The sequence below is a fragment of the Staurois parvus genome, unplaced genomic scaffold (assembly GCF_062004578.1).
Source record: "Staurois parvus isolate SC_StPar_1 unplaced genomic scaffold, SC_StPar_1.0 ptg000657l, whole genome shotgun sequence".
Lineage (NCBI taxonomy): Eukaryota > Metazoa > Chordata > Amphibia > Anura > Ranidae > Staurois > Staurois parvus.
In genome coordinates this window covers 3,848,501-3,865,138 of record NW_028318453.1, presented here as the reverse complement: position 1 = coordinate 3,865,138, position 16,638 = coordinate 3,848,501, and the positions used below count along the sequence as shown (strand labels likewise).

General features: G+C 40.1%; 1 protein-coding gene across 1 annotated transcript in view; it reads right to left on the bottom strand.

The window, feature by feature from the left end:
• Positions 1-16,638, bottom strand: part of LOC149448785 (metabotropic glutamate receptor 1-like) — a 134,889-nt gene that overhangs the window by 31,548 nt on the left and 86,703 nt on the right. Inside the window, exon 5 of the mRNA XM_089694294.1 lies at positions 15,374-15,500. Within this exon, the coding sequence (XP_089550420.1) occupies positions 15,374-15,500 (127 nt within the window). The remainder of the gene's footprint in view (positions 1-15,373; positions 15,501-16,638) is intronic.

The window sequence follows — 16,638 nt, the reverse complement described above, 5'->3', positions numbered from 1 at the left end:
TCATATTTAACTCTTAGTTTTTATTAGCCCATATATACCTAATTATCGTTTTTTCCAAAGGTCGTAAAAAAAGACCCTGGTAAATATATTGGGAGCATGTTGAACTTATACAGGACTTTTGGTATTATTTTCATCTTTATCATATTTATACGACCTATCCAGGACAGCATTCTCGTTGAAGTTTTCTTCAATTCATCCTTAATCTTATTTATTAGAGGGATATCATTTACTTTAATTCTTTAAAGTACTTTAATTCTTTTTCCCTCCATGTAAAAGGAAATTCTTTTCATAGGATCTGTTTCTCTGTCCTTGGAACATTAATATTTAATAACTCTGATGTAATTTTCAGGTTTGATAACTCTCCTTTGTATTTTAATATGCTCATTAAATTAGGTAATGTTAATCTGGGGTTTGTGATATATAACAGCATATCATCTGCATATGCTGCAACTTTGTGTTCAACATCTCCTATCCAGATTCCTCTGGAAAACAGGGGAGAAAGTGGGCATCCCTGTCTTGTTCCATTCTACAAAACTTTGAAAGTGACCATAAACCATCATCGCTGCTGATGGGCTTCTATATAACTTTTTTATCCACTGTAACATTTTGAGCCTGATTCCAATCACCTCCAAAGTATCTATCATAAATCCCCAGTCTACTCTGTCAAAAGCCTTTACAGTGTCGATCAATAGGATTACCACTGAGCCTTCCCTCTCCTACTTTTTTGCAAAAGGAGCAATGATCTTAATCAATTGTCCCTTCCTTCTCTGCCAGGAATGAATCCCACTTGGTCTAAATGTATCCAATTTTATGCAAACCCAATTGCTACTCCTTTTGCCCATTTTATTGGTGAATCTGCATAATACCAAGTTGGAAAATATTTAGAGTATAACTTAACATTTTTATCTTGGGATAAATGGGTCTGTTGACGAAACACCACTTCAATAGAGCGTTGATGTATTTCCCTTAGAATCTTATGTCTTTTTGTCAGAGTATTCAATCTTTTCACATTATATGTCAGAAAATTGATCATATTCATTCCTTCTACTATGTCTGTTCTCCTCTCTATTCCCTTTTGAAGGGGTGTAGATATAAGCAATTTGGAACAAAAAGACCTCCCCCATATACTCTTCCCCTCCCTTTCCTCCTTCCCTTTCCCCCCTCTCCTCCTCCCCCGCCCCCTCCCAATTCCTCTTCTTTGAAAACCCTTTGGCCTAATTCTTGCCCTAGCATCATTTGTGATTTGTTATCACTGTTTATTCCTCTTCCAGGGTAAGGCTCTAAACACTCATGCCCATACAGACCCCTATCTCTCATCTTTTGGGTCTGAGTTCGGCGGCATGTTTGGCCTCCTGACAACTCCCCGTAATTCTCTCTCTTCATCAAAATTCTTCTCTTTACTACCTAGTCCTCTTACTATATTAACCATTCTACCTGTCCGATGTTCCCTGTTTTCTAATCCCAAGAACTCAATTTAGTCTGTCCTCAAGGAAAGAAACCTTCAACACAACCCCACTCCTCCCCCCAGGAGCCACCGCCTCCCATCATACTTCTATTACTATCTCTTTTTGGAAACACGTTGCCATTTCTCTTTTTCTAACACTACATTCTCCTTTACCTCTTCAGACCACCCGATAATGTCCAGTGTCTGTAAAGAAGAAAAACCTATGTCCTGCATGCATGTTGCAGAGTGGGATTCTGTGCTGAAGCAATGGTCTACAAAGGTCCTACAAACTTGCGTCTGATTCAGAGCTATTGCTCACAAATCAGCAAAGCTCATGCATCCTGCTGACTAAAGAGTTCTGGCTCTGCAGAGAGACGATTGCTTCTATACATAAAGCAAGAATCTCAGTCTGTAACATGCTTAAAAGTGATAAGTTTTTCTATCCAGGCTGTGGCTGTTTACAAAAAAAATTTAACATATTTACTTCTGATGCACCTGGAACATGCAGTACTTCAGTAAGTTAAGGGGGGTTATTTGTTTAAAAATTTGCTTGATGAATTTCACAAGCATTTCCCCAGCTACCACATATTCTGACCTATTTTTCTAAATATGTTGATTTTCTTTGATCATCAACTCCTTCTAGTGGCCATAATACAGTATTTTTCCCAAGGTACAATCAGCAAAGTCCCATATTATGGCTACAGGATGGAGCTGAGAAGCAGAATAAATGATTAACTACTTCAATACTGGACACTTTCACCCCTTTCCTGCCTATGCCAATTTTCAGCTTTTAGTACTGTTGCACTTTGAATGACAATTGCATGGTCACGCAACACTGTACCCATATGAAATTTTTATTTTTTACAAAAAAAGTCCAAACATTTTGAAATTTTTTTTTCATAGTTTGTTATAAAATTTTGCAAATAAAAAAATATTTTTTTTTCTTCACTGAGGTGCTCTGATGAGGCTGCACTGATGAGGCTGCACAGATGAGGCAGCACTGATTGGAACTGAGGGGCACTGATGAGGTGGCACTTATGGACACTGATAAGCTGCACTGATGGGCACTGATGAGGCTGCACTGATAAGATGACACTGATGGGCACTGATATGCTGCACTATTATTGACTTTCCTTTCCTCACACAGTTACAGTGTGTGAGGAAAGAAAATGCTGATAACTGGCAAGTTTGTTTACATGTGATCAGCTGTGATTGGACACAGCTGATCACATGGTAAAGGGATGCTGTGATTGGCCCTTTACCTTGATCTGTGATGAGCTGTGTCCAAGGACACAGTAATCAAAGAGCGAGCCCTATGCACATCCTGGGAGCGCACAGGGGGTGGGGTTCCAGGAAAATGTCTATGGATGCCCTCTCAGAGCTAGAAAACTGTGCTGCAGCCGTATTTCAGCTATAGCACAGTCAGTAAGTTGTTAAGCAAAATACAGTCAGAATTCGTGATTCTGTTGCTTTTGACATTCGCCCAGCAACTTTTTTACAGACCCTTCAAGTCTGCATTTAATTACTTTTCTCTTTTACAGTAAAATCAGCCCAAGAGATGGCACTTACATTCAGTCTTGGCATGGTGACTGCTCTCTTGAAATCTGAAGTCTTCTGCCACCTCTCCATACCAATGCAGCAATAATCTTCTGGTGCTGCTGGGGTTAATATGATTGACTGCACCTATCACAAGCACTCATTAAGAGTGTTGACTATGTTGGCCCCTTCTGCCTCCTCTTCCATTCATAAAAGTTATACTATAGCTTCTATCAATGACAAACACTATATCAATAGAGGATGGGAGGATGGATGGTTTCCCTCCTCCATTCTTAGTTCGGTTTTCATTGATAAAAGCTATAGTTTAGGTTGTATGAAAAGAGGAGGGGAAGGAAAAGGGGACATAGTTGGCACTGATGCTGAGCGCCAGTGATTGGTTCAGCTGATCATAATAATCGGGTAGCACTGAAAGATTACACCTGTGGGGCTATTGGTGGAAGGGAGGGTATGCAACTTTAGATTTCAACAAAGAGCAGCCAGTGGTACAAAGAATACTTCACTGTAAATATAGGTACTGCTCTTTGTGCTGAAAAAAAAAAAATTTAGGTCTAAAGAGTTCAGTTTGGATTTACTATACTGTATTTAATATACTGTGCAGGATGCCAGTGTTGTGTCCTGGATGGGAGGTATATGTCTGGGTTATGGTCCCTTTAAGGAGGTGACAAGAAGCCGTGTGGAGTACTCAGGGATTCTCACTGTTCAGGGTGAGGGGTTCCTGGGTGATCCATTACAGAGAGAAAACGGATTTGCAGTTTTCCCAGGGGTATTAATTCCTCACATGGGTCCCAGAATTTGGAGGCTCAGACAGATTTGGGGTTGGAAAGAGTACTTTGGCCCTGAAGGGGTTAACCCAACTGAGAAACATTGCTGAAAAGGACAGGAAGTAGCCAGCAGGTGTCCATGAGGTGTTGAGTGGAACAGGACACTAGTGGAACAGGACACTATTGTGAGAGGGCCGTGAGCTGCCTGGTTAGTGAGACGTTACTGGGATCTTGAGACTTTTCTGGATAAAATGAAGCAGGTGGAAACTTTAACCACTTCTTGACCAAGCTATAGCTGAATGATGGCTACAGCGCGGTCATCCAGTTCCAGGAGGGCGCAATATGACGACCTCCCAGAACGCACCCCCCCGTGTGCCCCCAGTTGATCACGTGACACAGTAAAGGGCCGATCACAGTGGACTTTTATTACATGTTCAGCTGTGTCCAATCACAGATGATCACCATGTAAATACGCTTACCAGTTATAGTCAGTACTTTCCTCACGTTGCCACAGTGTGAGGAAAGTACTGTCGATTAGAGATGAGCGAATTTCTCAAAAATTCGATTCGGCTGATTCGGCGAATTCCAGTGTGAAATTCGATTCGATGCGAATTTCTTCGCTACGAAGATGACTTATAAAAAGGGTTTCTAGGCTTCAGAGAGCCTTTAAATTAGTGCAGAACACTGTACCTTTAATTTAAATGCCCTTGGAGATGAGGAAAGAGAAGGAGAAGGAGAAGGAGAAGGATGAGAAGAAGGAGAAGGAGAAGGATGAGAAGAAGGAGAAGGAGAAGGATGAGAAGAAGGAGAAGGAGAAGGATGAGAAGAAGGAGAAGGAGAAGGATGAGAAGAAGGAGAAGGAGAAGGATGAGAAGAAGGAGAAGGAGAAGGATGAGGAGAAGGAGAAGGATGAGAAGAAGGAGAAGGATGAGAAGAAGGAGAAGGAGAAGGATGAGAAGAAGGAGAAGGATGAGAAGAAGGAGAAGGAGAAGGATGAGAAGATGGAGAAGGAGAAGGATGAGAAGAAGGAGAAGGAGAAGGATGAGAAGAAGGAGAAGGAGAAGGATGAGAAGAAGGAGAAGGAGAAGGATGAGAAGAAGGAGAAGGAGAAGGATGAGAAGGAGAAGGATGAGAAGAAGGAGAAGGAGAAGGATGAGAAGAAGGAGAAGGAGAAGGATGAGAAGAAGGAGAAGGATGAGAAGAAGGAGAAGGAGAAGGATGAGAAGAAGGAGAAGGATGAGAAGAAGGAGAAGGATGAGAAGAAGGATGAGAAGAAGGATGAGAAGAAGGATGAGAAGAAGGATGAGAAGAAGGAGAAGGATGAGAAGAAGGACAGTTCTGTGACAGTTTCTGTCTATTTCTGACAGTTCTGGGACATTCACTCCATACAGCTGTTTCAACCGCTGTATGGAGGGAATGTCATGGAACTGTCAGAGTCCCAGAACTGTCATTAATAGTCTATTTCTGACAGTTCCATGACATTCCCTCCATACAGCGGTTGAAACAGCTGTATGGAGTGATTGTCCCAGAACTGTCAGAAATAGTCTATTTCTGACAGTTCTGGGACATTCACTCCATACAGCTGTTTCAACCGCTGTATGGAGGGAATGTCATGGAACTGTCAGAGTCCCAGAACTGTCATTAATAGTCTATTTCTGACAGTTCCATGACATTCCCTCCATACAGCGGTTGAAACAGCTGTATGGAGTGAATGTCCCAGAACTGTCAGAAATAGACTATTTATGACAGTTCTGGGACATTCACTCCATACAGCGGTTGAAACATTGTATCTATTTTTTTCCATAAATGACATTCTGCAGATACACTTAGAGGAGCGCTGCAGATACACTTTTTGCCGGCTTGGAATTATTCTTATTTTCATCCTACTTCTTCTTTTTCTTCTTATGAGGATGAGGATGAGGATGAAGAAGAAGAAGTAGGATGAAAATAAGATTAATTCCAAGCCGGCAAAAAGTGTATCTGCAGCGCTCCTCTAAGTGTATTTGCAGAATGTCATTTATGGAAAAAAATAGATACAATGTTTCAACCGCTGTATGGAAGGACAGTCCCAGAACTGTCAGAAATAGTCTATTTCTGACAGTTCTGGGACATTCACTCCATACAGCTGTTTCAGAAATAGACTATTAATGACAGTTCTGGGACTGTCCTTCCATACAGCGGTTGAAACATTGTATCTATTTGTTTCCATAAATGGATCCATTTATGGAAACAAATAGATACAATGTTTCAACCGCTGTATGGAAGGACAGTCCCAGAACTGTCATTAATAGTCTATTTCTGACAGTTCTATGACATTCCCTCCATACAGCGGTTGAAACAGCTGTATGGAGTGATTGTCCCAGAACTGTCAGAAATAGTCTATTTCTGACAGTTCTGGGACATTCACTCCATACAGCTGTTTCAACCGCTGTATGACATTCCCTCCATACAGCGGTTGAAACAGCTGTATGGAGTGATTGTCCCAGAACTGTCAGAAATAGTCTATTTCTGACAGTTCTGGGACATTCACTCCATACAGCTGTTTCAACCGCTGTATGGAGGGAATGTCATGGAACTGTCAGAAATAGACTATTAATGACAGTTCTGGGACTGTCCTTCCATACAGCGGTTGAAACATTGTATGTATTTGTTTCCATAAATGGATCCATTTATGGAAACAAATACATACAATGTTTCAACCGCTGTATGGAAGGACAGTCCCAGAACTGTCATTAATAGTCTATTTCTGACAGTTCCATGACATTCCCTCCATACAGCGGTTGAAACAGCTGTATGGAGTGATTGTCCCAGAACTGTCAGAAATAGTCTATTTCTGACAGTTCTGGGACATTCACTCCATACAGCTGTTTCAACCGCTGTATGGAGGGAATGTCATGGAACTGTCAGAAATAGACTATTAATGACAGTTCTGGGACTGTCCTTCCATACAGCGGTTGAAACATTGTATGTATTTGTTTCCATAAATGGATCCATTTATGGAAACAAATACATACAATGTTTCAACCGCTGTATGGAAGGACAGTCCCAGAACTGTCATTAATAGTCTATTTCTGACAGTTCTATGACATTCCCTCCATACAGCGGTTGAAACAGCTGTATGGAGTGAATGTCCCAGAACTGTCAGAAATAGACTATTTATGACAGTTCTGGGACTGTCCTTCCATACAGCGGTTGAAACATTGTATCTATTTTTTTCCATAAATGACATTCTGCAAATACACTTAGAGGAGCGCTGCAGATACACTTTTTGCCGGCTTGGAATTAATCTTATTTTCATCCTACTTCTTCTTCTTCATCCTCATCCTCATAAGAAGAAAAAGAAGAAGTAGGATGAAAATAAGAATAATTCCAAGCCGGCAAAAAGTGTATCTGCAGCGCTCCTCTAAGTGTATCTGCAGAATGTCATTTATGGAAAAAAATAGATACAATGTTTCAACCGCTGTATGGAGTGAATGTCCCAGAACTGTCAGAAATAGTCTATTTCTGACAGTTCTGGGACATTCACTCCATACAGCTGTTTCAACCGCTGTATGGAGGGAATGTCATGGAACTGTCAGAGTCCCAGAACTGTCATTAATAGTCTATTTCTGACAGTTCCATGACATTCCCTCCATACAGCGGTTGAAACAGCTGTATGGAGTGAATGTCCCAGAACTGTCAGAAATAGACTATTTATGACAGTTCTGGGACATTCACTCCATACAGCGGTTGAAACATTGTATCTATTTTTTTCCATAAATGACATTCTGCAGATACACTTAGAGGAGCGCTGCAGATACACTTTTTGCCGGCTTGGAATTATTCTTATTTTCATCCTACTTCTTCTTTTTCTTCTTATGAGGATGAGGATGAGGATGAAGAAGAAGAAGTAGGATGAAAATAAGATTAATTCCAAGCCGGCAAAAAGTGTATCTGCAGCGCTCCTCTAAGTGTATTTGCAGAATGTCATTTATGGAAAAAAATAGATACAATGTTTCAACCGCTGTATGGAAGGACAGTCCCAGAACTGTCAGAAATAGTCTATTTCTGACAGTTCTGGGACATTCACTCCATACAGCTGTTTCAGAAATAGACTATTAATGACAGTTCTGGGACTGTCCTTCCATACAGCGGTTGAAACATTGTATCTATTTGTTTCCATAAATGGATCCATTTATGGAAACAAATAGATACAATGTTTCAACCGCTGTATGGAAGGACAGTCCCAGAACTGTCATTAATAGTCTATTTCTGACAGTTCTATGACATTCCCTCCATACAGCGGTTGAAACAGCTGTATGGAGTGATTGTCCCAGAACTGTCAGAAATAGTCTATTTCTGACAGTTCTGGGACATTCACTCCATACAGCTGTTTCAACCGCTGTATGACATTCCCTCCATACAGCGGTTGAAACAGCTGTATGGAGTGATTGTCCCAGAACTGTCAGAAATAGTCTATTTCTGACAGTTCTGGGACATTCACTCCATACAGCTGTTTCAACCGCTGTATGGAGGGAATGTCATGGAACTGTCAGAAATAGACTATTAATGACAGTTCTGGGACTGTCCTTCCATACAGCGGTTGAAACATTGTATGTATTTGTTTCCATAAATGGATCCATTTATGGAAACAAATACATACAATGTTTCAACCGCTGTATGGAAGGACAGTCCCAGAACTGTCATTAATAGTCTATTTCTGACAGTTCCATGACATTCCCTCCATACAGCGGTTGAAACAGCTGTATGGAGTGATTGTCCCAGAACTGTCAGAAATAGTCTATTTCTGACAGTTCTGGGACATTCACTCCATACAGCTGTTTCAACCGCTGTATGGAGGGAATGTCATGGAACTGTCAGAAATAGACTATTAATGACAGTTCTGGGACTGTCCTTCCATACAGCGGTTGAAACATTGTATGTATTTGTTTCCATAAATGGATCCATTTATGGAAACAAATACATACAATGTTTCAACCGCTGTATGGAAGGACAGTCCCAGAACTGTCATTAATAGTCTATTTCTGACAGTTCTATGACATTCCCTCCATACAGCGGTTGAAACAGCTGTATGGAGTGAATGTCCCAGAACTGTCAGAAATAGACTATTTATGACAGTTCTGGGACTGTCCTTCCATACAGCGGTTGAAACATTGTATCTATTTTTTTCCATAAATGACATTCTGCAAATACACTTAGAGGAGCGCTGCAGATACACTTTTTGCCGGCTTGGAATTAATCTTATTTTCATCCTACTTCTTCTTCTTCATCCTCATCCTCATAAGAAGAAAAAGAAGAAGTAGGATGAAAATAAGAATAATTCCAAGCCGGCAAAAAGTGTATCTGCAGCGCTCCTCTAAGTGTATCTGCAGAATGTCATTTATGGAAAAAAATAGATACAATGTTTCAACCGCTGTATGGAGTGAATGTCCCAGAACTGTCAGAAATAGTCTATTTCTGACAGTTCTGGGACATTCACTCCATACAGCTGTTTCAACCGCTGTATGGAGGGAATGTCATAGAACTGTCAGAAATAGACTATTAATGACAGTTCTGGGACTGTCCTTCCATACAGCGGTTGAACTGTCCCCATTAATAGTCTATTTCTGACAGTTCTATGACATTCCCTCCATACAGCGGTTGAAACAGCTGTATGGAGTGAATGTCCCAGAACTGTCAGAAATAGACTATTTCTGACAGTTCTGGGACATTCCCTCCATACAGCGGTTTCCGGCAAAAAGTGTATGTGCAGAGTTCCTCTATTCTGCAGATACACTTAGAGGAGCTCTGCAGATACACTTAGAGGAGCTCTGCACATACACTTTTTGCCGGCTTGGAATTATTCTTATTTTCATCCTACTTCTTCTTCTTCTTCTTCTTCTTCATCCTCATCCTCATCCTCTTCTTCTTCTTCTGAGGATGAGGATGAAGAAGAAGAAGAAGAAGTAGGATGAAAATAAGATTAATTCCAAGCCGGCAAAAAGTGTATGTGCAGAGCTCCTCTAAGTGTATCTGCAGAATAGAGGAACTCTGCACATACACTTTTTGCCGGCTTGCAATTATTCTTATTTTCATCCTACTTCTTCTTCTTCTTCTTCTTCTTCTTCATCCTCTTCTTCTTCTTCTGAGGATGAGGATAAAGAAGAAGAAGAAGAAGAAGAAGAAGAAGTAGGATGAAAATAAGATTAATTCCAAACAGGCAAAAAGTGTATGTGCAGAGCTCCTCTAAGTGTATCTGCAGAATAGAGGAACTCTGCACATACACTTTTTGCCGGCTTGGAATTATTCTTATTTTCATCCTACTGCTTCTTCTTCTTCTTCATCCTCATCCTCATCCTCAGAAGAAGAGGATGAGGATGAGGATGAAGAAGAAGAAGAAGAAGAAGAAGTAGGATGAAAAGAAGAATAATTCCAAGCCGGCAAAAAGTGTATGTGCAGAGTTCCTCTATTTCTGACAGTTCTCTCACAGCTTCTTCACATGAACAGTGGTTGAAACATCTGTATCCTAAATGTAAACTAATAGATACAATGTTTCAACCGCTAAACATGTGTTCCTTCTGTCAGAGAACTGTCAGAAATAGCGGAGCTCACTGCAGGGACACTTTTGCCGGCTGATAGGGAAATGTTCGATTCGCGCACCCGAAGTAGGCAAAATTTCGGTTTCGCCGCGAATCGAATATTTCCTGAAATTCGACTCGAATTCCGGTTCGCCTGGTTCGATTCGCTCATCTCTACTGTCGATAACCGGAACCTGTGAAAGGAGACATCTACAGTGATAATCAGGGAACTGATTACCAGTGCCTTATCAGTGCAGCTCCAAATGTGCCCAGCAGTGCTGCCAGTCAGTGCCTGTCAGTGGCTGCCAGTCAGTGCCGCCTAACAGTGCCCTTGAGTGCTGCCTATTAGTGTCCATTAGTGCCGCCTTATCAGTGCCTATCAGTGCCCATCCATACTGCCTATCAGTGCCTATCAGTGCTGCCGATCAGTGCCTATCAGTGGAGCCTCATCAATGCGCATCAATGAAGGATAAAAATTACCTGTTTGTAAAATTTTATAATAGAAACAAAGAAAAACTTTTTTTTTCAAACTTGTTGGTCTTTTTTCATTTGTTTAGCAAAATATAAAACACCCAATTAAATACCACCAAAAGAAAGCTCTATTTGTGTGAAAAAAATGATAAAAATTTCATTTGGGTACAATGTTGCCATTCAAAGTGTGCCAGCACTGAAAGCTGGACATTGGCGCGGGCAGAGAGGGGGTAAAAGTGCCCAGTAGGCAAGTGGTTAAACCATATTGTGGGACAGGCTTTCACTGGCAGTGATCCAAATCTTTCTTTTTATACTAGAAGTGTATGGACTGTTTTGTTTGGTTTATGCTGAAGAAAAACTACTTTGTTTGCCTGTTTTTGAAGAAATGTTTGCTTTTACCAAGATGGTTGGCTAATGATCTGGACCACCAGAATATCTCAATACCTTGTTTTGAAAACCGTATCCTATGTTGCTAGATGCATGAGTCAATCAGACTCAACATCCACTAAAACCTACTTACAATAGTGCTGTAATTTAATAACACTGGCCATCAAGCAATAATTACTAATAGCCCATAGCCACCAACATTTAATTTTTCATTGTGCTTTATCATTTATTCTAAAGAAGCTTTCATGTATTTGCTATTTATACTGACACATCATGCAAAAATATAAAAAAAATTTGGTTCATTATGAAAATGCAGGAATGGTAAATTACTGTATTTCTAATACTAATGGCAGTTATGAAATTTTATGCTTAATATTAATTGTAATTCTAAATAGTGTACTTTTTTACCACTTATTTATGAGGTATGTGATGAAATACATGCATAATGTAATTAAGTGAGTTTGCTGTATGCCCGCAATCTAGCAGAAAAACATACGGTTCATTTAAGGTTCACAGTCAACGAGATGTCTAACTTTAGGACAAACAATAATCATTGTGTAGCAGATACTTTTCATCCGTTATACATTAAGCAAATATGTTGTTGCAGAGCAGAACAGAGAAGTAAAATGGCATTTACATATTTATTGTACAATTTAAATACACTACTTCAGCAAACAGTTTGTTGAAGGTAATCTCCATCTGCTTGGCGCTTACTACGATGCTACCTTATGGTGTTTTTATAGCATCCCGATGTGAGTCTTTTTTGTGACTTACATAAGCAGTTATCAAGAAAGCTCCATGTACATCACTTTAAAACAATCTTCAAAATCAAGGGATTTCTAGCTGGGCATCAAAAATGTCAGTTTTCATAATATGACATTAAAAAGAAAAGAGAGAAAAAAAGATTCTGCTACAAGCATTAACAATAAGCAACAACTCATGAGGGTTGCATAAGCTCCTTTCAACTATTCTACACCTGCTCGTTAGTCTCATTATTTTACTTTTTATCAAAGACACAAAGTAAAAAAAAACAAAAAAAACACGAACTGGAGACAGGCATAAAACACTAATTTGTGCACATATGTATTCATTAAAATATATACACTATATTGCCAAAAGTATAAGGATGCCTGCCTTTACACGCACATGAACTTTAATGGCATCTTAGTTCGTAGTATTCGATATTGATTTGGCCCACACTTTTCAGGTATAACCGCTTCAACTCTTCTGGGAAGGCTGTCCACAAAGTTTAGGAGTGTGTCTATGGGAATGTTAGACCATTCTTCCAAAAGCACATTTGTGAGGTCAGGCACTGATGTCAGACGAGAAGACCTGGTTCGCAGTCTCTGCTCGAATTCATCCCAAAGGTGTTCTATCAAGTTGAGGTCAGGTTTCTGTGCAGGTCAGTTAAGTTCCTCCACCCCAAACTTGCTCATCCATGTCTATATCTTGCTTTGTGCAACCATGTTGGAACAGGAAGGGGCCATCCCCCAACGGTTCCCACAAAGTTGTTAGCATGAAATTGTCCAAAATGTCATGGTATGCTGACGCCTTAAGAGCTCCCTTCACTGGAACTAAGGGGCCAAGCCCAACCCCTGAAAAACAGCCCCACACCATAATCCCCCCTCCCCTCCACCAAACTTTACACTGGGTACAAGGCAGTCAGCCAAGTACCGTTCTCCTGGCAACCGCCAAACCCAGACACGTGCATCAAATTGCCAGACAGGGAAGCGTGATTTGTCACTCCAGAGAACACATCTCCACTGCTCTAGAGTCCAGTGGTGCTATGCTTTACACCACTGCATCCGAAGCTTGGCATTGCATTTGGTGATGTAAGGCTTGGATGTAGCTACTTGGCCATGGAAACCCATTCCATGAAGCTCTGACACACTGTTGTGCTAAAGGCCACATAAAGAGGTCTTTAGCTATTGACACATAGTTGGTGACCCCGCTCGGTCGTTTTACGTGGCCAACCACTTCGTGGCTGAGTTGCTGTTGTTCCCAGTTGCTTCCACTTTGTTATAATACCACTAACTGTTGACATTGGAATATTTAGTAGCAACGAAATTTCATGAATGGACTTATTGCTAAGGTGGTAAATTATCACAGTACTATGCTTGAATTCACTGAGCTCCTGAGAGCGACCCATTCTTTCACAAGAGTTTATAGAAGCAGTCTGCATGCCTAGGTGCTTGATTTTTATACCTGTGGCAATGGAGCTGATTGGTACACCTGAATCCAATGATTTGGAGGGGTGTCCCAATACTTTTGGTAAAATAGTGTATATACTGGAGTTAATTTAGTAAAGGCAAATAATCTGCAAGGGACTTTTTTTCGAGCTTGGTAAATGTGGTGAAAATTCATAGAGAATACCCAATCACATACAAGGAAAACAAAAAACAGCATTTTTGCTTGGACATGATTGGATAATGGAAGTCAGCAGAGCTTTACCTCATTCACTAAGCTAAGGAAAAATTCCCTTGCAAAAAAAAAAAAAAAATCCCTTGTAATGTGAACAGCCTATTTGCCTTTTACTAAATAACCACTGATAGGAGGAGGGAGCACAGGGACAGAAATGGTTTCCAGTTCTTCCTTTACTGTCTAATCACAGGCTGGGGGCAGGGACAAGACATTATTATATTACTTTTTTTAATTAAAATATAATAAATATATTACATATAATATAAAATGTAATTTATCAAAACACAAACAATCCAAAAAAACTTTCTTTACGCCTCATTCCACCTCCCCCTTGTCCCTCCCTCCCCAATAAATTACCCCTGTCCAAATATTTATTTCCATTTATTTCCTACCCTATTTTCCAATCACAGTCTCAACCCTATATTCTCTCTTCCCTTTACAGCTGTCCATTTATTGTGTTAATTCTCCAGCTCTACTACTGAGGAACCCATCGCTTCAAGGTATTTTTCAGATATCTTAAAATCATACCTCCTACTCCAAACCTTTCTAAATTTTTCCATTCTATCTTCATCTATATGGTATAGCTCCTCCATTTTATTTATCCTGTCTGTTCAATCCCTCATTGATGGAGGGTCCCGTGCCTGCCAAAATGTGGGGATTAAACCTTTTGCAGCGCTGATTAGATGGTATAGTATACTATTTTTATATTGTTTCACTGACACCTCTGTCTTATAAAATAGGCACACCCACGGGTCTTTTTGAAGGGCATTATTATATTACCTATCTGCAGTCTGGTTCTGCTGTCTGGCAGGGCTGTCTAAATCTCAGGGATGAACAGAAAATATTACAAATCCTTTGAACAGTAAAACAGATTTCATGGCTTTTAATGCAGATATTTGCCTGGATCTCAGCTTTAAAGCACCAGTACACAACTAACTATAATATACATACACAAAAAAAAACAGCATTCCAAATACTAAGAACACCAAAATAAATAAAATAAAATCCATTACAAAGTACTCTGCATTTTGGTTTCTGTTAAAAATGAACTTCTATTTTCTATAATTGTTCATCATAATTAATACCTAATAATAATTCATGTCTGTTTAATATTAACCTCAATATACCAAGTCTTATAGTATTCGCTTTTGTTAGCCCAAAGATGTCTTGGGTAAAGATGAGCTAAGGTTCACTGATGTGACACTGTCACATGACAGCAGGCCACCGTCCCAATCAGCATTGGACATGGAATGTGCCATATTAGGTCAATAATGTCACCAGCATTCCCGCTTCTTTGTTTCATGCAGCCAAAAGGTGGGGAATTCCATGACCGCACCTGGTTGGGATGGAAGCATGATGTCATGAGACCGTTTTCAGAGGGTTCCGGTCAAACTGAGTTGGACCCAAACGTTAGCTCATATTTGCGATATTGAGGGCATCAAAGTGCAGTGAATTCGATTTTAGCTACATTAGGTAGCTCCACTTTCAACCTGCTGCATTTTTTTTATTCTCCTGATAGTTAGGTGGGTCTTTCACTTAGAAGCTTTTGCTGGACCACTGTATACTGTTTCCACATACCATGTCCATGCCCTTGAAGCATCTTAAGATGTACAGTTCAACAAAAGCTGGGCAGTCTCTTAGGCAAGTTAAAGTTAAAGTACCTACCGCAAACTATTCCCCAAACAGGCTGCAGCATTTTTTCGTTTATTGTTAAACAGCATCTAAATTCCTGTAAAATAATATAGTTACCATACATTTAAATAGAGACCTCCCACCTGTCAATTCAGGGTTAGGCCACCACCCTAGATCACAGGCTGTACAGGTAAACTCGTCTTGCACAAACTCATTCTCTTTGCAAGGGGTACAAATCCAGCAACAGCTAACTTCACCTTTCCTTATAACCTGTGTCAAGGTTGAAAAAAAAAAAGAAGAAAATGAAATTCAGCTTTCTGACCAAATATGACAAACACGACCTTAATATGCATTCATTTCTTTAAGGCTGAATAGCCAAAAGCTAAGTTGTGGATTTTTTATTGACATACATTTTAATACAAACTTAGGGGTTTAATAAAACTGGAGAGTGCAAAATCTGGTATAGTTCTGCATAGAAAACAATCAGCTTCCAGCTTCTTCAAAGCTTAATTGAACAAGCTGAAGTCGGAAGCTGATTGGCTACCATGCACAGCTGCACCTGATTTTGCGCTCTCTAGTTTTAGTAAATCAATCCCTTAGGCTACTTTAACACTGCTCTGTATAAAAAATGCATCAAAAACAAATGCAATTTGGCCCGTTTTTCCCACATTGCAATAAATTTAACCCAATGCAATATGCGTTTTTGCCATATCACTTCCCACTATTCTAATGTGATTTTCATGCAATTTCAAGTGCGACTATTGCAAATTCAATGTGAATTAGAAGTTCTCAAGTCCGGGTTCACAGAATTGCATGACAAGGGAAATCACATTATATTCAAACTTTAGTGTGATTTCAGCCCCATAGACTTCTATGTTATCTCACAGCAGTTGCATCAGCATAGATAAAAAGCATTCCAATGCAACTTTGATGGATCAGTGTTTTTTAACACTCACCTCTTCTGCCCAGTCATCCTTGCTGCCTAAAGGCTAGGTTCACACTGAAGAGGTTTTGATCCTTCCTTCCATGGATCAATCGATCCTTCCTTCGATTGATCCTGCCTTTGATCGATTCTTCCTTCGACCAATTTATCCTTCCTTAGAGCAATTCTTCCATCCATCGATCCTTCCATTGATAGATTGTTCCGTCCATCAATCGATTCTTCCTTCCTTTGCTTGTTTGATCCTACCATTGATCGATCGATCTTTCCATCAATCTATCCTTCCTTTGATCGATCTTTCTATAATTCCTTCAATCACTTGAAGGAAGGATCGATTGAAGGAAGGAAAAATCAATCGCTTGAAGGAAGGAAGGATCAATCGATCAAAAGAGGGAAGTAGGGATCAATCGAGGGAAGGGTTTGTCAATTGAAGGAATGGTCGTTCGATCAAAGGAATGGTCAATCAGT